Here is a 23683-nt window from a genome sequence, read left to right as displayed (position 1 = left end):
AGAAAATCAAGTTTACTACAAAATTACTCTCATTAATGCCAAAATGATGACATCTTTATATATGAATTTGTTTTTATAGTTATTTGGAGGTTAGCTCATATTGTTTTAAGTGAAAATTATAAAATATATCTAAATATCTAATATTTTTAGTTCATGGCAATTCCCTCACAGCTCCACACTCACAGGTAGGTACATTGTTTTATGTTATTTTCTTTGGCTGAGTCTTATGAATGTATCAAGTTAATGAGCATTCCAATATAGCTGAGAAAGTAATGCAATTTATCTTTATACTGGAATTGAAGTTATCAACATTGTATTTCACAGTACTTGACTTACTCATTCACTAGTTTCCAACATAAAACGGTCCTACATTTTAAGTTAAATTTACTAAGGGTAAATTGTACATACAATTATACAGTAATCAGATACTGGTAAAAACTAAGTGTAAATTAATTGAGGCAACTGAAAGAGTATCTTCTTATGTGTTAAATGATAGTTTACATATGCAATAATACCACATCCAATTATTATATAAATCAAAAATAAAATATAGAAATCTGATCATGTGTATGTTAAAGATAATAAAATGTGTTACTCATATAAACATTTGTAATTTCAGCCAGGTTCCGAGACAGGAGACCATGTATTACCACAGAAAGTCGTATGTGTTTTGCATGAGGAATGTTCTATTCCATTTACAGTCACGTCAAGTGCTAAGTAAGTGATAGTAATACACACATGCATTTATGGTATCTAGAGTATCCAAAGTATTCAAAGGAAGTTAACACATGTTTCATTTATTGTAATGATTTGGTATTATGTTGATGAATTCTTTGAATATATGTTTTAATTTCCCTATTTCTTTGGATTTCAGCATTTGGATTTTTAAATGTCCAAGAAGTTTTTTTTATGATACTAAGAGCGTAAAATAACATATTTTTACAACATCTTATGCCCTAGTTTCCCGTCACGAAGATTTTTTTTGTCATAATGTTGCACATTTGAATATTACACAAAGTGACCTGTTTTGAATAACAATTCTGATCAAGGCATTAATTGAAAGAAAAACAGTTTTAAAAGTGATAAAATGTGGCATTATATGAATTAAAACTATAAACATTAATTTTACAGTCCACCTTCAGTGCGACCTGGACATACTGAAGCAGGATTGTCATCCAAGGGAACAACAATAATACCAGATCCTAAAAATACTGGTACCTTCCTTTCTCAATTGAATGTGGTCGGTAATACACCTGGCGTACACAAAACATGTGTCCAAACAGGCGATAATAGAGAGTAGGTATTCTGATACAGATACAAGCAGAATGTGGGGGATTCTAGGTGTTACTATTCTTATAAAATTTTTGAAAAGTCTATCCTTGAGTTCAAGTGGAAGTTGTTTTACTGCTGAATGTTGATCAATATTATGCTTCAAAAATATGGGGAAATAAAAATAAATTTGAAGTGTACAACATCATGGGAAAAGCATTGGTATCCTAAAACATCTGTTTAAATTTCCAAAAAGCTTATAAGCAGGTCAATATTATATCAGTTTAAAATGAAAATCTTGGACACATAAGGTTTGTTAATAAAAAAATGTAAGGCAGTTTACGAATGACTTGTGGATCATTAATTTTACCATTTACATGTACATGTAAGATGGTTCAGAAAAGACGTGATGATAATTTTATGTCACTATATTCACATGAGACTGTTAGGTTGATGTGGTCATGTAAGAGTGATGGCTGATGAGAGATTGCAAGCCTTATGTAGAATTTTATAATAGTTGGCAGCATTATATGTCACATGAGTTATCCTTATTTATACAGCTCTTTTTTATATGTATTTCAGGACAACTAGCGATGAATTTTGTTTTGAGGTCGAAGTAAAATCTCCAGGTAAATATGGATTCTCTGTAACCAATTGTTTTTGCCTTGCAAGAATAACATTAAAAAGAGCCGGTTAAGTTATTTTTTTCTTCATTCCCATGTGGCTGAGACCTTATCTTTTTACTTTCAAAAATACAATTGAGAAGAGAAACAGGAACTCTGTCAAAGAGGCAACAACTCGACCATCTGTTATTGTTGAATGCCTCTATAGATTAGATGAGTAATACTGTTATTGTCTTTTGTAGTTTGAACAGACTACATAAATTCTACATCAAAACATTTCAATATTGACTATTCTTATTAATAAGAATCTGTTTTGTTGATAGAAAAGTTCTTGTCTTTTGTAGATTCTTACAATCATGAGGTGAAGACGAGTCAGGTATGTATGCGTGTGGATGAAATTATCAATATTGACTAAAATCTTACCTATTGTCAGCTTACTGGAATAAGCAAAAAATGTCTGTTTTGACAAATTTAAGGGCCTCTTTTTAGTCATTCCCAGCTGCCACACCTGCATGTCTTTGACACAGTTATGTATTTATGCCACTGGTTTAAAAAATGCTTTGGGTATCTATACTGCATTTGATTTATAAAATGTGTATGTTGATTCATGAAGCATTAGGGCCTTGACACTAAAGACTAACAAGCAACTATATGAAAATGTAAAAATGGCATTGTAAAACCAGACCCTTAAGCATGTAATTTGTTTTTTAAAGCAGTTTTAATGTTTATTGTAAGATGACATTTAATATAAATAAGTGTGACTTTAGATGAACTTTAAAATACCTATTTTTTGCAGCCTTACTTTGTAACACCAACAATACCACATGATTCTGTAACACAATGTGTACCAGGGAAATCTTGTCATGTCCTCCTGTTTATGTCTGGTGGTGTTTACCCTGAATGGTAAGTGTTTTATACCAGTAAAATCTTGTTATGTCCTTTTGTTTATATCTGATGGTGTTTACCCTGAATAGTAAGTCGTTTATATCAAAGAAATCTTGTCATGTGCTCTTGTTTATGTCTGGTGCTGTTTACCTTGTATGGTAAGTTCTTTATATCAAAGAAATCTTGTCGTGTGCTCTTGTTTATGTCTGGTGCTGTTTACCTTACATGGTAAGTCTTTTCTATCAAGATAATCTTGTCATGTGCTCCTGTGTATGTCTGGAAGTGTTTGGCCCGAATGTTTAGTGTTTTATACCGCAAAAATCTTCTTATGTCCTCCTTTAAACGTCTAGTGGTGTTTACCCTGAATGGTAATCCTTTATATCAAATTAAAGAAATTTTGTCATGTCCTTCTGTTTATTTCTGATAGTGTTTACCCTGAATGGTTAGTGTTTTATACCAGGAACATTTTTTCATTTCCTCCTGTGTATGTTTGGTGGTGTTCAGGTAAGTGCTTTTTACCAGAGACATATTGTCATGTCCTCTTGGTAATGTTTGGTGGTGTTTACCTTGAATGGTAATTGTTTATAACCAGGGAATTTTTGTCCAGATGATTTTTTAATGATATGTTTGTTTTGTGTTCTGTAGAAGAATCTAGCCGTTACCTTCTGTTAATGACTGGTTAATTTTTTCATGGTCTTGCTGTGTTATGTACAAAAGAAATATCTAACCATGGCGTCCTGTTAATGCCTGATAATTGTATGTATGGTCTGTTTGTTTTGTGTAATCGGGAAACCTTCTTTTAAATTTTGTTCAGTAGTGTTCATGTAGTGATAAGCACACTTTGTAAGTGATGTGTGTCAGACAAATTTTACTATGCCTTTATGATAGTGTCTATCGTGATTTTGTCTGTTTTAACGATAATTCCAAGAGGTTGAAGGTTTTCATTATATCTTTCATTTAATCAATCCTCTTTTACATTTACGAGATTTTCCCAGTTTTCAATGTTTATCTTATAAGGCTATGCTAAAGTTTAATACTGTAATTGATCCTAAACTAGATAAATGCAATTGATAAAATTGAGAATGGAAATGGGGAATGTGCCAAAGAGACAACAACCCGACCATAGAAAAAAACCAAAAAAATCAGCAGAAGGTCACCAACAGGTCTTCAATCTAGCGAGAAATTCCCGCACCCGGAGGCGTCCTTCAACTGGCCCCTAAACAAATATATACTAGTTCAGTGATAATGAACGCCATACTAATTTCCAAATTGTACACAAGAAACTAAAATTAAAATAATACAAGACTAACAAAGGCCAGAGGCTCCTGACTTGGGACAGGCGCAAAAATGCGGCGGGGTTAAACATGTTTGTGAGATCTCAACCCTCCCCCTATACCTCTAGCCAATGTAGAAAAGTAAACGTATAACAATACGCACATTAAAATTCAGTTCAAGAGAAGTCCGAGTCTGATGTCAGAAGATGTAACCAATGAAAATAAACAAAATGACAATAATACATAAATAACAACAGACTACTAGCAGTTAACTTACATGCCAGCTCCAGACTTCAATTAAACTGACTGAAAGATTATCATTTCATCATATGAACATCAGGCACAATCCTTCCCGTTAGGGGTTTAGTATCATACCATCGTAAGATATATGAGAAGAACATAACCCGTGTCATGCCAACAACTGGTTTTTCAATAAATGTGTTTAGTTCCGATGCAAAGACCCTATAAGTGAATCAATATTAACGCCAAAATATGCAATCTTTAATGACCTGACAACAGTATCGTAAATATATCCCTTCTTAATAAGTCAATTCAAAGGTTTTGTTAGTTTTTGAGGTGAATACTGACACCTTTGTGCTTTATAAAGAATATTTCCATAAAAAATTGGATGTGAAATACCTGAACGTATAAGAAGTCTGCATGTTGAGCTATATGTACGAATGATGTCCTTATACCGATGATAAAATTTAGTAAATGTTTTGACTAGTTTGTGATATCGAAAACCCTGGTGTAATAATTTTTCAGTAATACATAAATTTCTCTCGTTAAAATCTAAAACATTGTTACATACACGAGCGAATTCGAATCGTACAAGTTGGGATATATAAACACCGTAAGATGGTGACAAGGGAACGTCACCATCTAAAAATGGATAATTAACGATAGGAAATGAAAAATCATCTCTTTTATCATAAATTTTAGTATTCAGCTTTCCGTTAGTGATATAGATATCAAGATCGAGGAAAGGGCAGTGGTCATTGTTAGTATTAGCTTTATTTAAAGTAAGTTCAACAGGATAAATTTCTTTAATATACATACTGAAGTCGTCATTATTGAGAGCCAAAATATCATCCAAATATTGAAATTTAATCAATATGAATTAAATTTATTTATTGAATTGATAAGACTTGGATTTGTCTCCCTTTTTATGTTTTTATTGTTGCAAGCGACACTAAAACCGGTTGTATAATACAAATTTTTCTGTTCATAAGCGATACGCAATTATCTCGTGCATTTATAGGCGGGAATTTCAATATAAAACCAGTTGTTTCGGTAATGTTATTTCATTCTTTAACAAACTGTAGACGGGTGCAAGGACAAAAAAGGATAAAACACACATTGAAGATAAGTACTTTTGAATTTATGTTATGCTATGTGAAGTCAAATTGTCATTTTGATTTAAATATTTAATTTTGTTTTATTTAATTACAATGAATTCTAGTGAACGAATTAAACATACGTTTTGGTTTTTTTTTAAATACTTTGAAAATACTTACGTTTTAAACGAATAGGTATACACTTATTTTATTATTTTGATTTCTTTTCATTGAATCATAGTTGTATATACATGAATGTCTTTCGCTAACTATAATATTATTTTAGTTTATCAATCTCGTCTTGTGTTTATTACTGCTTTGTGAGTATGATACTCTTAACATTTTATAGTTATTTTGCAAATTCATTGAATTAGTTTATTTCAAGTTTCACGTAAGTTTGCTATTCTGTAGGTTGTATCGGCCATTACATTTTGCGTTTCTCAGTGTAATGTTACATATAAACGGCGCGTTATACATGTATGTAATCTACAGCTAAACAGTTATGTTTTAAATGGACAAGAATTTACACAAAACAAAATAGTTTTATTTTATAGTTAACATTACTTTAACTATGCACACGTGTTTAAACAAATTATTAACTGAATCCTTCAAATATAAGATTAAAATTTTCTTTGTATGAATATTAATAATTGTAATTGTCGATGTTCATTTATTGGATATGCCATTAAAATTTTCAATGTTAATTTGAATATAGGATGCCATTGTAATAGTCAATTTTCATTTAAATATAGGATGCCAAGACGTCGTAGACCAGCAAATAACCAAGCTGCGCCAGCGCGCAATTTAAGAAGGAGAGGGCCTCAATTGAATGAAAATGAACAACCTCCACAAAGACGTCGACGCAATGACCCACATGTTGAAGTTGTACAAGATTTGAACATGCCTAATCCTGTTCAGCCTAACCTTGACAATGACATTCAAGTTGCAGCACCTGTACCCCAGCCAATAGGTGGGGTTGATGATACTATAGTATTTGATGAACCTAATATGTTGCCAAATATAAATGAAACTGACATTTTCATTAGCCAAACAGTTAAAGAAAAAATTTGGCAATTTCAATATATTGACTTATCTATTATGCATAAAAGCAATTTCAGTAGTCAATTTGATAAGCAAAGTTATATAGGTTTAAATGAAGATGGTAGATTGATTACTCAAACAAATCTTTCAAAAAAGAAAACAATCATTAATATTGAGACCTGGACAGACGCTTTTTTAGCTTATTCACAAGTTTTGATTCAGAGACATCCAATGAAAGCTAGTCAACTGTTTGGTTACATAGTTATAATAAGGGGTGCAGCAGCTGATAGTACTATTGAAAAGTGGTACATGTATGATCAGCAATTTAGATTAAGAGTTGCAAGAAACCCTACAAAAAATTGGAATATAATTGATTCCCAATTATGGCTTCAAATAATGGCTATTGCTTCAACTAGTACGCATACTACGCAACAGCCACGCATTAACAAATGCTATGACTTTAATTTTAAAGGAGTTTGTTCTCGTAATGGTTGTTGGTTCAGTCATACATGTTTGAAATGCTCTTTGAATCACCCATCCATAAGATGTAGAAAAAGAATAGGTTTAGATAATAACAAGCCTAGGGCGATGGGTAATGGTAATAGAACTTTTGAATCAAAAGTTCCAAATGGCAACCGACGTTTTCAGCAAAGTTCTTGAAATAACTAAACCCAAATATAATTATTATCGAAACTTTTCTTCATTTAAATTTCAGATAAAAAGAAATTTCAGTTTGACATATGGCAATTAGGCTTCTCGCCCATTAAAGTTGACATATTGGAAAATATGTTAACGGATTATCCAAATCTTTCTGATGCTACGTTATTATTAGATGGTTTTAAACAAGGGTTTAAATTAAATTACACGGGCCCAAGATATTCAAAGGAATTTGATAATTTATTATCTGTAAAAGAAAACCCCGAGGAGGCATTTAAAAAACTTCAAAGTGAAATAGACCTTGGTAGAATGGCTGGACCTTTTAATGAAAAGCCAATCTCTAATTTACGTTGCTCTCCCATTGGTTTAATACCAAAAAAGACTGGTGGTCTTAGATTAATAACACATTTGTCATATCCACCTAATTCCAGTGTTAATGATTACATAGATGAAATTTACACAAAAGTTAAATACTCTTCATTTGATAATGCAACACATATGGTTCAAAAATTAGGTAAAAATGCCCTTTTAGGTAAAAAAGATATTAAATCGGCATTTAGATTATTGAAAGTGTATCCAGGTGATTTTGACTTACTGGGCATTAAATTACTGGGTAAATATTATATAGATAAAACAATGCCAATGGGTTGTTCGAAATCGAGTGCTGATTTTGAAAAATTTTCAACATTTTTACATTGGGCAGTATCAAAAAGAGCAAATTCAGATAATTTAGATCATTATTTAGATGATTTTCTTTTTGCTGGTGAGGCTGGTACTGACAATTGCAAGCATTTAATGTTGACTTTTGATGAAATTTGTAAGGAACTAGGCGTACCTATTGCAAATGAAAAAACCGAAGGTCCAACAACCATTATTGAATACCTTGGTTTAATAATTGATTCGCAGAATATGATGATATAAATTCCTTTAGACAAAATTACGAAGTTGTTGGAATTAATAGATTTCTTTTCAAGTCAAAAGAAGGTTACGCTTAAGCACATGCAATCTTTAACTGGTTGCTTAGCATTTTGTACAAAAGCCTTGCCGTCAGGAAGGGCATTTAGCAGACGTTTATATAGTTCATTAAGTCAAGCAAAAAAGCCACACCATTTTATTCGAGTTTCAAATGGCATGAAAAAAGATTTATTAGTTTGGAAATCTTTTTTGACATTATTTAATGGGCATACATATATTCAGGATTTTGATTGGGTTAATAGTCCTGATTTGGAATTGTTCACCGATAGCGCGGGTGGAAAACAATTAGGCTGTGGAGCCTTTTTGAATGGTTCATGGGCATGTTTAAAATGGCCAAGCAACTGGGCAAAAGACATTCTCTCTGATATCACTTATTTGGAAATAATTCCTATAGCTTTAGCAATCTTTTTAAGGGGGGAGAAATTTACGAATAAAAAGATTTTTTTCCATTGTGATAATTCTGCCGTAGTGTCAATTCTAAATTCAAAAACATCAAAATCTGAACGAGTAATGTCAATTGTGAGAACAATTGTTTTGTGGACATTAAAATATAATTTTCAATTTAAAGCTATACATTTGTCTTCAGTAACCAATATAATAGCTGATTCTTTATCTCGTGGACAGTTAGAAAAATTCAAAAAGGCGGCCCCAGCAGCAGAAGTAGAACCTACACCAGTACCACAGGAATTCTGGGATCTCTTGATTTAGAAGCGTCAAAACTCTTTAATGCGGCTTTTTCAAATAGCACGAAAAATGTTTATGAACAGGCTGAAAAGTCTTTCCACAAATTTCTTTTAGAATGCAAATTACAAATTATGTGGCCACCTAGTCTGGACTACATGATGAAATACATAGCTTATTTGTCCAAAAATAATTATGCGTCATCAACTTGCAGGTCTTACATTTCTGGTTTGTCTTTTAAACTAAAAGCAGAAAATTTTGAAGATATTACACAATCCTTTTTGATTAAAAAAATATTAACTGGGTTTGACAGATTGTATTCACGTCCTGACATCAGACAACCTATAACAGCTGAAATGATGACAAAAATGCCTAATGCATTATTACGAGTTTGTTTTTCTAATTATGAAAGCTATTTATTTTGGGCAGCATTTTCATTAGCATTTGGAGCATTTCTCAGAGTTGGGGAGATTACTATAAGATCTGTCAATGACATTGGGTATGTTTTGCAAAAAGATGATGTTACAATGGATTTTAACAAAAATGTTATCTATGTTACTATTCGCTTTTCAAAAACAGACCAAAGAGGTTTGACAACTACATTGGCTTTAAAATCAAACAGTAGCCTAATGAGTGCTCTATCAAATTACAATTCAGCAAGACCAAAACAAAACGGTCCTTACTTTTGTCATTTGGATGGGAAGGCAATGACCAGATATCAATTTCATTCAATTCTTACAAAAACATTACAATTTCTTGATTATGATGTTAAGAGATTCAATACCCATTCATTTAGAATAGGTGCAGCAACGCATGCATTTTTAAATGAAAAATCTGAAGAAGAAATAAAAAACATGGGTCGATGGAGATCCTCTTCATTCAAACGATACATTCGTATAAATTAATTATAATCTTTCAGCAATGAGAGACATATGGATTATTGGCTCCTCCATTATAAAAAGGGCTTCTGACCATACTGAAAACAGACCAACTGGAACTAATTTAGGCTTTGACAAAAAGGGATACAACATTATTTGGCTTGGTTTGTCGGGAATGAAATGGTTTAATGTGGACAGAACGATTGATGCCACTTTCAGTTGGAGAGGAGTCCCATCAATTTTAATTATTCATTGTGGTGGAAATGATTTAGTTAATTGTTGTAATGGTGAATTGTTGTTTCACATGAGAAGTACTTTTCATTTTTTAAAATGCACGATGCCGAATACATTAATTATATGGTCTTTTATTTTACCTCGTCTTAGTTGGAGGGGTGCTTTAAATAATGATAAGATTGAAAAATCTAGACGTCGAATTAATAGAGGAGTAAGATCCTACATCAGTAAAATAGGTTGTAAAACTATTAAACATTGGGATTTTGAAGACAAACATCAAGCCTTATTTGATGCTGATGGTGTTCATCTTTCTTTTTTGGGAAATGATATTTTCATCAATACAATTCAAACTGCAATTGATCTATTTATTAATAATTCATCAAGAACTTTGTATCCTGATGAGTTATAATACTGAATTTAATTTGACACTGCATTCATCGGTTTAATTTACAAATATTGTTGAATTACTTGTTGCTTTGTGCAACCAAACATTAAAAAAAAAAAAATGCATTTGATTTAGTGTCCAATTTGAAGTATTTAATTTGAACATTTATGTAGTTACTTATGTACTGGATATTTAATTGATTTGTTACGTTGATTTAACGTTAATATTTAGTTGATTTGTTACGTTGATTTAACGTTAATATTTAGTTGATTTGTTACGTTGATTTAACGTTAATATTTAGTTGATTTGTTACGTTGATTTAACGTAACCATTTATTTGAATTGCTATTTTAATTTAATGTTGAAAATTATTTGTCATTGGCTTTAATTTGTATAAATTTATCTGGCGATGTTAACAAATTTTTGTTAACTTTGGCGGAATTTATCGTATTGTGGTGCTGGAAGCCCAGTTGTCACCTCTTCAGTAGTGGTTGCTCTTTACTGAATCAATGAAAACATTAATTATATTGTCATTGAATGATTTATTCTTTGGCCTTTTGAAAATCTAATTGTTGTTATGATTTTGTTGAAAAATTAAAGCCATGACAAAATTCGCCAATTCTAAAAATAGTGTTGTTTTTATTCATGAGTCAAATAATCGAATCTAGAGACACAGAAACTGTTTGTATGTCATAGGAATTCACCATTTTGCTATATGTCGGTTTGGTAGTTTGATATCATATACAATAATGAAATTTAATCAATATGAATTAAATATATTTATTGAATTGATAAGACTTGGATTTGTCTCCCTTTTTATGTTTTTATTGTTGCAAGCGACACTAAAACCGGTTGTATAATACAAATTTTTCTGTTCATAAGCGATACGCAATTATCTCGTGCATTTATAGGCGGGAATTTCAATATAAAACCAGTTGTTTCGGTAATGTTATTTCATTCTTTAACAAACTGTAGACGGGTGCAAGGACAAAAACCCACCACACCCTACCCCAATCAAATATTTGTTTGCTGCCGTTATGATTTATAATTACAGATTTTGTATGCAGTCTTTACCAATCGTCATGGCTTTTAAACATGTTGACATTTGATGGATGATGATGTGATCTAACAAAGCTGAACATTACAAGCAATGTGTATGGCGGAATTTATCGTATTGTGGTGCTGGAAGCCCAGTTGTCACCTCTTCAGTACTGGTTGCTCTTTACTGAATCAATGAAAAACATTAATTATATTGTCATTGAATGATTTATTCTTTGGCCTTTTGAAAATCTAATTGTTGTTATGATTTTGTTGAAAAATTAAAGCCATGACAAAATTCGCCAATTCTAAAAATAGTGTTGTTTTTATTCATGAGTCAAATAATCGAATCTAGAGACACAGAAACTGTTTGTATGTCATAGGAATTCACCATTTTGCTATATGTCGGTTTGGTAGTTTGATATCATATACAATAACTAAAAGTATTATTAAATTTGTTTATCAGATGTTGTTTCGATGGGTATTTGCTTATTTTTGTCATAAATTGTAACTCATAGCAATACAAAAACAGGTCCGCAATAAGTGGTGCACAGTTAGTCCCCATTGGAATTCCGATAATCTGACGATATACGGAATCCCTAAAGCGAACAAAAATGTTATCTAGTAAAAATTCAAGGGCATATATAGTATCAAAGCATGTCCAATTGACATAGTTTTTTTGTTTATTGCTTCTAAAAAATGACCTAAAAGAGTTTGAACATATATATTCACATTCTGACTTTTTAAAAGCCCATTTAATTAGGTGTGTGAATTTTTTCTTAATGAGAATGTGAGGCAATGTGGTATACAGGGTAGAAAAATCAAAACTTTGAACAGATTTAAAATCACCAATATAAGCATGCAATTTATCAAGTACTTCCAACGAGTTCTTGACACTCCAAAAGTAATTAATTCCACTATTTTCGAAGGCCTTATTTGAACAATTTATTATCAGGTTTTTTATTGTACCAAGTGTGCTTGTAAGAAGAATAGACAATTTATTAGTGGAACAATGGCTTGAAGACGAAATAAATCTATATTTGTAAGGTATTTTGTGTAGCTTCGGAAGCCAGTACATAGTTGGGACTTTCATTGTATGTGGCTCTGCTTGTAAAGCAGTAGCTCAAAGTTTATGTTTGTTACAGATGTCGTTTTCTGAAAATGGAGTCAGTTGGAATGTTGGTGAATTCTTTTTTCAGAACCTCAATGTAAAATTTACGTCAAACAATAATAATATTTTTAGCAGCTTTATCTGCCGGGAAAAAAAACAAAATTTCTTGGCTAGTTCTTTTAGTTTATGTTTGATACGAGAAATAGGTTTTTTGTGGTTATTGTTAATAGTAAAATAGTATGTATGTGTCAAACAATGTACAACGAATGTAATGGTGTATTATGAGCTTGGTAGATATCCATTGATATATCTTAGATTGTATAATATTATAAGATACTGGTTTAAACTTTTATCAACGAATAATTGTATTCTTGAAAATTGTTACAAAGAACAGATACGGAATCAATGCAATATAATAACAGAAACAGTTGGATTTATAAGCTGAAATATTTATTGTTTAATTTGGGTCTGAATGACTTCTGGTATAACCAAGATAATTTAGTTGTAAATGACACTCTTAAGTATTTTGTCAAAACTAAAATATTTGATCAAGCTAATCAATACTTGAATCAATTATTGGATGGCTCGCCAAAGTTTTTTTTGTCAAAATACTGAGTAAAAAATGTTTGTTTACAATTATCCCTTACTAAACATGTGAATTTTAGAGTGTATTTAACGAGAATAAGATTGTCTTCACATAGCTTATTTGTTGAAACAGGACGATATCACGTTGTTAATAAATCAGAAAGAAAATGCACTCTCTGTACTTTAAATACAATAGAAGACGAGTTTCATTTCATTTTACAGTGTGATTGTTATAAGGAGACAGTATATTAAGCCATATTATTATAAGCGTCCATCGTCATTTAAGCTTATACAGTTGTTGAGCACGGAAAATGTAAAAGACGTATGTTACATTTGTAAATTTCTTTTCCATGCATTTAAACGCAGAACAGACATGTTATAAGTTAACAATACTAAATATAGATCATTATTCTTCACGGATGTATTCATTTATCAGTTATGCATGTTTTATGTATTTATTTATTATATATTTGTATTTGAATATATATTATATTTGTACTGATGAGCATTATTTTCTCATAGTAATAAAAGAATTGAATTGTATGTAAAATGTATGGAATCAAATATGTATGATTTATTTCAGTCCCTCTGTAGAACAGACTCAAGGACCAACAGATGACCTCCATCTTTTTACATCTGCTGATAATTCTAAATTGATTGGCAACTGCACTGCAGACGTAACATTGACCCCACCTTCAGGATCAACCGGAAAATACAGATTTTGTTTCAAAACATTTATACCAAAGTAGGTATTACTGAAGATAAAATAAAATAGTTATCTGTTAATATTTACTGTTTATTCATGATTACATAAATGATACTCCTTATATGGAATAAAAATTGGTACTAGCCAATTACTAGAAACTTAATAATATCTGAACACATGTATTGGCTGATTAAAAAAAATATCGCCATGAGTAAAACTCACCATCTCTTCCTCCTACCTGTCTTATCAATTATTGAGAAATTCACTATGATTTCACTTTAACATCTTACTACGAACATACTTTTATGCCAGGTCAAGGCAGACAGTTTTTACCATCTGATACCCTTGACTGTTCTACCATCCATATGTTCGTCTGTCTCATTTTAGTTTCAACACTCTAACTTGAGATTCAAGCATTTATTGAATGTTATAACTAAAACAAACGTCTTGTACTATAAATTGTAAATGAAATTATCAAATGTCACAAGTGTTATCATAGTAACATACTATTATTTAAGACAATGATTGTGGGTTTATTCTCATAAGTGTTAAATAAAACATAGGACAATTTAGCAAATACTTGTATTGAAAAGGTGAATTTTGAAAACGTTTTCTGTTTAAATAACATATAGAAAAGGCAATGTTTCTGGGATTAGTACCGTTACATGTTATTGTTCTAAAAATATATTTAATGATTCCCAAATCAGTGATGATCACCTGTTGAACCTATATTATCATGAAATATTGCGGGATATCTTTCATCACTTTTCCTTCTGAAATGGACATTTTATATTCATCACTTTTCAGTATACCAGGAGAAATTCGATGTTTTTATGTGAAATACATGGATTATTCTGGTGAGTATGATAGTTTTAACTTCAGTCATATTATTGTTTGTCACAAAGTTTTCATTATCACCATTTTGATTATGCTATTTTTGAAAGAGCTATTATTCTCTTATTGAATGCATACGTTTTTATAATATGTAATTCTTTTATAGCTTCCTTCTTAACCATGCATCATGTCTTCTTAAACATTTTAAAAACATCCTGTATACAGTTATTATTGCTGCATTGTGTAACAGGCTTTGTTTTTTCAGACGATAATTAGAGAGACACGTCTTAAAGTTGCAGTATGGTTCATTTATTGAAATGAGCAATAGGTAAAATATTCGAGGGCCAAAGAAAGGTTATAGACAAGAAAATATGAAGCTGATGTGCTTTATTACAACCGTTTTAAGATATGTCTAGCAACCACCTTCCTGTTTCGTCATTTCTGTAATGCACTGATACTAAAATTGCTAAAATTAATGGTTATGAAGATCGTCATGTACTTAATGTATCTGAAGTTACCAATCCTATATGTACTTGTACCAGTGTTAAATTCAATGAGTTCTAACTACAGGCATGTTCAATGTCTTTGTCACTCTTGCTGTATTGAATATTTTTGTCAGTGGGAATGATTTTTTAATTCAGCTCCAAGTCCATCTTGCAAAGGGACCAGTTGTCAGGATGGTAGTGTATGTGATATTACTAATGGACATCCAACATGTATTTGTGCTTTGTTACAGTCTGGACAACATTGTCAGCAAGGTATTTATACAAATAAATAGGAAAATGTTTAACGTGTCCTTTCATTTTATAAACAAGTGCTTCTTATACAGATTTATAGCTAAGTTGTGTCAAATTCAAAGCACACTTATCATAGGTTTATATTTTTTTTTTCAGACAAAACTTTTGAGCCATTTACAATATCTACAAAACTTGGTATGATATATCCTTTGTGGTTTGAGAATATCTGTATTGATTTTGGGAATGTTGAGTTGAAGGTCAAGGTCAAGATATCGATATCCTGAAATTTAGAAAAAAATTGTTTCTTAATATTATTTTTTGAACCAGTTTTTTCATTTTGTTTGATTATTGCTTATTATGAAAACCTCTATTGAATTGTGGAAAAAGCCGTAGAAACAAATGAAAGACTGAAATTCTTGTAGTGTCTTTGTTTTTTTGTAAACCCTAGTACGAATTGAAATTAAGTATGTAAAAGTCTCTAAATATAAGGTGGCACTGTTGTCAAGGTAAGTGTTATACTTAATTTTGAATTGGTGTGCAATAAATGAAAAGTTGTTTTTGATGTGGTATGCAAGATTTATGCTCCTGAATTTTCAATGCAATAAACAACAAAGAAATAAGGTTTGTTCAGTCGACTGATCATAGTTTGGATGTGCTATCTTATTCATGGATATAAAACTTGATATAACAGTTTGTTTTAAAATAGTCTCAAGAAGAAGGTCAGAGATCAGTAGGAACATTTGTGCTTTTGTTTCGGATGTAAACATTTGTCTTCCTCGTAGAACATATATTGCACTAGCAGGCTCGTGCAATATAAAATTCTACTCGGGACAATATCCCCCAATATTCATGCAATAACCCTATAATACCATATAAAATACGTGTCATATTTTTCTGTTACAGCTGGTTCTTCTGGTACCCCTCATACATCATCACCACCATTAATTACTGATTTACCTCTACCTAAAGTAATCCGATGTGAAGTTGGTACATTTTGTATAATACCTACGTTAGTAAATGGAGACATAAACAATCCGTAAGTTGCATTTTTTTTTGTGGTTATATTCAAGATGTATACATATTTCTATATAAATTTAGTTTTCCTTATTTGGATAAGGGAGGACTTATTTAGTAACTATTTGTTTTAGCCTTTCACAGACTAACGCTATGATTAAACAATTATCGAAGGAGGAGGCTCCAGCAGATAGAGAAAAAAACAAATCCGGGTTACACACTAAAACTGAAGGAAACACATCAAATATAAGAGAACTACGACACAACAGAAACACAACACTAAAATGTCACACACACAGAAACGAACTATAATATAACAATGGCCATTTTTCTGACATTTTTAATATTTTGTCTGTATTTTGGTGTATCTGAAGTATCTTGCTGCCGATAGAGCAAATTTGAAATGCCAGTGTTATGTCTACCTTATGGTCCATTAGTGAAACTTCCGGCGGTTTTTTTTTTTTTTTTTTGTTTTTTTTAAATTTCTTTGGATTTCAACTTCTATAATACTAAAGAAAGAGACCGATTTAATTGAGCCGCAACTATATAATCATTCAAAGGCGGGTAAATTTGAGATTTTACGTATAAATGTAGTGTTTTGTACTTCCTAAATTTGTCTTTAAAACATTCTATTTTCCACAGAAAATGCAAATTTTTGAGAATTTATCCAAATTCGAAGACTGATATCGTTTTGTGTCTTATAAGCTATCGCGCATGCTCCGGCGACGTATTGACGGCGAAATTCAAAATATTTGTCATTGAAATGCAGGCTAAAACAAGAGGGCTTGGTTCCTGATGACGCGTTTTTTTTGTCTTATTTTCCCGCCGATTTAAATTTGATGTTTCCATTATGTTTCTAATTTTGAATCCTTCAGGGTAACGGATTTTACGTAGCTCATACTGTTAGTAAGTAAACACGGCAAAAAACTACTGAAAATCATACTTTGTCAAACTTTTTTATTTTAAACCATGGCGTTGTCAGTTTATTTTCGATTTATGAGTTTGACTGTCCCTTTGGTATCTTTCGTCCCTCTTCTTAGGGTATTTAATATTTTTATTTTCCAACAGAGATGAATGGGGTCTTTTGCACTATGTTTCTCATTTCCATCTCTTAGAGAAATAGAATTAACTCTTTGTTTCAATCTTGCCAAATTGTACCGCCATTTCGCGGGCATTTTCAAGTATTTTTTAAAATAAACATTGCGTTTTATTCTCATCTATACGATCTTACAGTTACAGTAAGAAATACGTGCTGCCACAGATGGATATTAGTATCATCTAGTGTTATTGTACGATCGTTTTAATAGTGGTGAAACACACTAAACTACTAAAAATAATGTTGAAATATTTCAGGAATTCGAATTTACTAGAAAAAAACATATACACTGGAATAAAATATTCTAAAAAGGGAAAGGCTCAATGTATCAAGTGTCTGTGAATAACAAACAGTTCACGTATTGTTTAACGGTTCATTTAGATTGTACTTGAAGTCAAAATATAACTTTTTGTAGAGAAAAATCGATTATGCTCATGCTTTTCCTATAATTGCAACTTAACATTCATTATATTCCATTATTAAAGCAAGTGTATGTTACAAGAAATTGATAGATGATTTAAAATTTCATTTTAAAAATTCTCTTAATTTGAGACGCCTGGGAGGGTCATACATTATCAATACAGTAAAAGTAAGAGATTGTAAATTATCTCGTCATAGAGATTAATCACAAATATACACACGTGTTAACAACTTTGCAGATAAAAAAAATAATTGAAACATAGAAATTTATTTGAAAATTAAGAGATGTTTTATGATTGCCATTCAGTGCACTATCCTCAAATGAAAAGGATGCAAGTTTATATATATACTTATGATATGAGTTTGAAATGCTATAACTTTATTGTAGTCATACTTTTCATGTCAGTGGTATTGGTCTATCTACAAATGAAGTATAATAGCATTTTGGTTTGTTTATCTTTGTGCATGTATAAATACATCATGTAGATGTATAGGGCTATTGGGTTGATTAACTGTTTTGTTATCTGTGTAAACGTCTAACAAATAAAACGAATTAAATATTAATTATTATCATAATTGTAGTTTTTAATCATTTTGTTAACAATGATACGTTTAATTTCTTCCATTTTATTTGTTTTTTTCCATTTCACAGACCGAAAGTAACAATATCTACTAGCAATCCTAATATAATATCAGCTCCTCCATCTATCCACCAAGATAGTAAATACCCTAAAGGAACATACAAAGTTGATGGTTCAGTAAACGTTACAAAAGAAGGAATATATGAACAGTGTATGATTATAGAGCATGGTGGGTAGGTATTGTACATAAAACAATCTAACTTAACTGCTGTTTACCTGAATTCATATGTGTATGTGGTAACTGTTGGAGTCGTAATGGACAAAACGTTTGGAAAATAGTGTTATAGTTTTTATTATATATACATATTTGTTAGTCTTATATGTCTTTTTTATTTTAGTTCATTTGTGTATTTAAGATTTAGTATGACATCCTTTTTAGTGAACTAGTACATATGCATTTTTAGGGATTTTCTCGCTGTGTTGAATACCAATTTCCCATTTTCATATATATAATAAAAACTATAACACAATTTTTCATACGTTTCGGTCATCACTTCATTAGAATAAATTACAACATTGAAACAACAATTATAACGCTTGGATATATCACTTTATAACAACTACTATGACGTTCAATAGCCACGGTTTTTTTTTTCTTTTTTTTATAAATTTTTCATGTTGCATTTAAAATTAATTTCTAGATAAGTGACATTTTACTCAACTTGTGTTTAATAAACTTCAAACTACGTCATTTATACTTTGTTTAGCAGTTGTGCTCTGTTTCTAGGAACATTAACTGACAAGAAATAATTTATGAACAATTCCACCAATGCTTTACAAATTTAAATATGTTGTTACCAACCAGTTACAATTTTCACAGATTTCACTTTGGATGGAGTTATGAGCCCTGATTGATTGAAAACAGCACTTTGAACATGGAACTATTTAAATCTTGGATAATTTAAAATTTATTTATGAAATGTATGATAAAAAATAAAATCACTAAATCAGGTTAGCCATGTAATATTTCTATATAAACCGACTCACCCATACTCAGACTTAGCCTCCTATATTGAGTTAGTTTTCATCATACATTTCATATCAATTTGCCATATTCGAATAATGCCTTGCTTTTATGTCTTGTCCATGTAACATCCTATGAACTGTCCAGCCAATGATTTAAGTAGTTGATTGATACTTTGAAATAAATGATTAACTACTCTAGTATTAGTGTGATACTTTTTCAAATTGTAATAATTTGCTGATGACCAAATTAAATTTCATTTCACACTCTCTATCCTCTTATTAAGTTTGACATATATACAGAAAAGCGGGTATGTTGCTTATTTGGCAACTCATTTCTTTTTTTTGATATATATTTGTAGACAAACTTGTTTTAAAATAGAAGCCTTCAAACACAAAAACAGTACTCAATCTGCCTCAAATGTAAGTACCAATATTGTATGTTATAGATATATGTAAATAAAATTAGTATGATTACATGATATAAACATTCTAATTTCTAATTTATTCAAAATATTGATATATGGCTCATTTCTTTTTTCATATGGGTCTATCGTTGTCTTCTGTTTGTCTGTTTTTCACTCTTTGTAATTCTTTTTAAACAAATTCTTCTTTACCCTTTCCTCCATAATGACGCCTTTTGACGCCATCCCCTTTACTCCATAATGACGCCTTTTGACGACTGTGTAGTACCTCAGTTGAAACGCTTTGACTACAAAGTGTCTGCATCAGACTTAATAAAATGTGTATCGAAAATGAAAAGGATATTCATAAGAATATCCGACTAAAATTATTTGATGGAATATTTGTTTTTCGCAATGCATTAATACTTCAAAGCATATTTTCGATATTTTGTTGAAAAAGCCTATGCGAATGAAGTATGCAAAACAAAAAATTCAATGGAGGAAAGGGTTAAGATAACTAGTCAAATTTTGTTGAAATATTGAGTAGTTTGTTGAAATATTGAGTAGTTTGTTGAAATATTGTGTAGTTTCTGCTAATGAAACTTATTTTTTTTTCATTTTTTTGTTTATGTTATTTTGAAACTATAAATAAGTCATCATAGACGTTTTGTTGAACTCTTGAAATTCGTATTTTACTGATTTCTTGCAAATAGTTATCAAAGGTACCAGGATTATAATTTATTACGCTAGAATTGCGTTTCGTTTACATAAGACTCATTAGTGACGCTCAGATCAAATTAGTTATAAAGCAAAAAAGTACAAAGTTGAAGAGCATTGAGGACCCACAATTCCCAATAATTGTGCCAAATACGGATAAGGTCATCTACATGTATTCCTTGGATAAGAAAATCCATAATAGAGGGGGGGGAATTGAAGGAAACAAATGTGTTCAGCAAAATACGACCAACAAATAAGTCAACATCGACGAATCGTCAATTACTGAGTAACCCCTTGTCATTCCTTGGTTTTGTGATTGTTTTTTGCAAAAAGTATAACAAATACAGATTTTGAAAGTATATGATCAAACTATAAAAGAAAGTTAGAAATTTTTCAAAGATAAATTGTTCAATACAATCCGATATACTAGAATGTAGACATAGATGATATGTCACTTAAGTTACATGATTTATATCCATTTAGTGACGCAAAAACTTTTAATAGATAGTTATAAACTGAAAACAGTAAAATAGTAATCTTTACAATACCTACAACAATGCAATTTGATAAAATCTACAAATAAGAAAGCATAACTGTCCAATAAAGGGAAACGAATACTTTTTCCAGGTGAGCGATTGAAGCCCTTGAGAGGATCTTGTTAGTTTAAATAATTGTTTTAAGTATACATTCGCTTTTTAGTTTCCTAGTTGGAATTGTTTTCCATTTGCCTTTTCTTGGTCTTTTGTAGCTTGCTATAGTAGCTTACTTCTTTTTAATTTTAATCTGAGATGAAGACCTGTCTTTTAGGCAATTATACAACGTATTCTTATATTTATACTGTAAATAAAATACATTAGAATATAGCAATTGCATTTGTACTAGCTACCGTCTTCAGTTCAACACATGTTAACTTCAAGTACAGAAAACCTAACGGCTGTTTCCTATCTTACTGGTGAAAAGATTTGTTTTATTTTGCAGAAACAGGGATTCGCGGAACTATTTTTCTATCATATTTAGCAGAATGAGAAAACTTTGTAAATCACTTTTATCATTATGCTTTACAGACAAGTTATTTTGAAGGCGCATCGTTACCACCTGATTCTACAGTTGTGTGTAAACCAACAACTACATGTCATATTATTTTATACCAACGACCTAAAAATGGAAGATGGTAGGAAGTATATACTAATATTTGGAATTTGAGGGTTAAAATATTCAATTTCATATACGTTTTAGGTTTATCTAATGCGTCCTGGTAATGAAAGCTATTGAATACAAAATCATGGCTAACCTATTATATATGTGCCATATACTGTAAGTTTATAAAACAGATTCCAAAAATTTTGTATCTAAGTAAATCAGGGCTTCAATACCTTGGTAATAAGTGAAGGATACAACAAAGAGAGTAAAAACTGTATCCTGATCTGTAGTAATCAAAATATTTTGTGATTCTATGAACTCAGATGTCTTGAAAAAATATCTTTTGTGGAATTCTGTTTTGCTTTTTATCCATGAAAAGGTCAACTTTAAACAAAAATGATAAATTTTCTTACAGTGCAATACACAAGGTTCAATTTTGATTTGCAAACAAAAACAATCTGATGTTCAGGCCAATAAACTAATCACAGATACATGATTCATTAATTAAACATATAAGTTATAATTTGTATCTTGAATATTTGCATAGTTGCATACTAGTATATGAAATTCTGTAATCTGTTTAGTGTGCCAGCTGTGGGGGAAACTCTACCAGGAGGTACATATATTGTGTCGCCATCTTCTAAAGATGATTCTGGATTCTGTGAGACAGACATTGTTTACAAACCCTTGGCTGGAGCTAAGAGTCAAAAAGTGTGTGTCAGAGCCAAGGGAGATAATAATAGGTATTTTTTGTATATTCCTTTTATGTTAACCAATCTATCCATGGGTGTGTGTGAGAGACAAACGGTTAAGTTTATGAACAATAACTTATATGTTGCTTATATTATGGCCTATATAAGAAATATGATTTGTCTATGTACCTACAATGGGAGATTTAATTCAAGGCAGCGTTTTGAAAATCCAGAGGAGATAATATTTTCTGTGTTATGCATTGTAATTTAATCTAAGATACAACATTAGTAATTTCAATTATTGTCTTCTGTTATGTAGTTATGTTTTTGTCCTTTATGGAATGTTATAGAGATGGCATACTTTGTTTAATTTATTCACAATTTTTCGAGACAATGGAGACTTTAGAGATACAAGACAATAACACTGAAAACCAAGGAGTAAACAAAGACTCATAAAACCAAAAGACATTTACATCAACAGTTATGAATAATAAATACAAAACAACACGAACTCTACTAAAAACCGGGAGTGAAATCAGGTGCTCTGGAAGGGTAAGAATTTCCTGCACCTTATACGGCACCCGTCGTGTTATTTCTTTGTTCAGTTCGGTAATGATGGTAGGTTATTATAACTGAGGAAGAATATCAGATATGATTTCTGACACACTTTTGTCATAATGGCCAACCAGCTGATGATGGCGACCGTAAAATTTCTTCAGTAATGACCTTAATTTGATTGATTCATAGCACTTTCTTAGCAACTTTTGAGAGAGCAGTATTCCTCGTTCAACAAAATCAACGTACTTTGAGCTAGATCTAGGGTAACGTATTAATTGAGACATATATACTCCATATGCTGGTGCCGCTTGGATGTTGCGACACAGAAATGGAAAGTTGACTATAGGAACATTAAAATCATTGCGTTTGTCATACAAATTAGTTGCTTTTTCTTTGTATAAACATAACATTTACTTTTATTCTGAAAAAGACATCTACAGAATTATTTCATTGCCTTTGCTTGAATAGAGGTTTAGCCTTTTGAGCTTTCTAAGTTTATCAGTGGGTTTGTTTTTCCAACTTATATAATGCTGATTTTTTGGTAAGTTGTGGGGTATTTCTCTGTTAAACAAATAGCAGTTTATTATAAGTAAACAAAATGTGACTTAAAATTGCAGTGATGGAGAATTGAGATGTTTCAAAATTGATCCGTCCTTAAACGACACAAATCCATGTCACACTGCAATATGTCATACAGGGGATTGTGTCTTGACAGTGGATGAGGATGTTGAATGTAAATGTCGTCTAGGAACAACAGGAAAAACATGCGAGCAAGGTGTGTATACATAG

General features: G+C 31.1%; 2 protein-coding genes across 3 annotated transcripts in view; both read left to right on the top strand.

The window, feature by feature from the left end:
- The window catches only part of LOC143066224 (uncharacterized), a 34506-nt gene extending 10823 nt beyond the window's left edge, over positions 1-23683 (top strand). The window contains exons 13-27 of the mRNA XM_076239222.1: positions 151-185; positions 620-717; positions 1132-1296; positions 1852-1898; positions 2237-2268; positions 2689-2795; positions 13556-13717; positions 14486-14535; positions 15154-15270; positions 16153-16285; positions 18432-18593; positions 19746-19806; positions 21569-21675; positions 22229-22387; positions 23512-23683. Of these exons, the coding sequence (XP_076095337.1) occupies positions 151-185; positions 620-717; positions 1132-1296; positions 1852-1898; positions 2237-2268; positions 2689-2795; positions 13556-13717; positions 14486-14535; positions 15154-15270; positions 16153-16285; positions 18432-18593; positions 19746-19806; positions 21569-21675; positions 22229-22387; positions 23512-23683 (1607 nt within the window). The remainder of the gene's footprint in view (positions 1-150; positions 186-619; positions 718-1131; positions 1297-1851; positions 1899-2236; positions 2269-2688; positions 2796-13555; positions 13718-14485; positions 14536-15153; positions 15271-16152; positions 16286-18431; positions 18594-19745; positions 19807-21568; positions 21676-22228; positions 22388-23511) is intronic.
- Positions 6119-11667, top strand: LOC143067315 (uncharacterized). 2 transcript variants are annotated; one of them, XM_076240469.1, is made up of 2 exons: positions 6119-6358; positions 11293-11667. In XM_076240469.1, exons 1-2 carry the CDS (start codon positions 6142-6144, stop codon positions 11352-11354), a joined length of 279 nt encoding a protein of 92 aa, XP_076096584.1. In that variant the 5' UTR covers positions 6119-6141; the 3' UTR covers positions 11355-11667. The 2 variants fall into 2 exon arrangements, with proteins under 2 accessions (XP_076096584.1, XP_076096582.1); XM_076240467.1 differs by having other exon boundaries at positions 9662-11667.

This window comes from Mytilus galloprovincialis, chromosome 3 (assembly GCF_965363235.1).
Source record: "Mytilus galloprovincialis chromosome 3, xbMytGall1.hap1.1, whole genome shotgun sequence".
Taxonomy (NCBI): domain Eukaryota; kingdom Metazoa; phylum Mollusca; class Bivalvia; order Mytilida; family Mytilidae; genus Mytilus; species Mytilus galloprovincialis.
Note: the sequence above shows the minus strand (reverse complement) of the source record. Positions and strands in the feature narration are given on the sequence as shown.

What these genes read in the sequence shown, in the direction of transcription:
- LOC143067315 (XM_076240467.1), top strand. Translation starts at nt 6,142, where the DNA reads ATGCCAAGACGTCGTAGACCAGCAAATAACCAAGCTGCGCCAGCGCGC. An exon ending in ACCTGTACCCCAGCCAATAG is followed by an intron (nt 6,359 to 9,661) that starts GTGGGGTTGATG and finishes ATAATCTTTCAG; the next exon opens with CAATGAGAGACATATGGATT.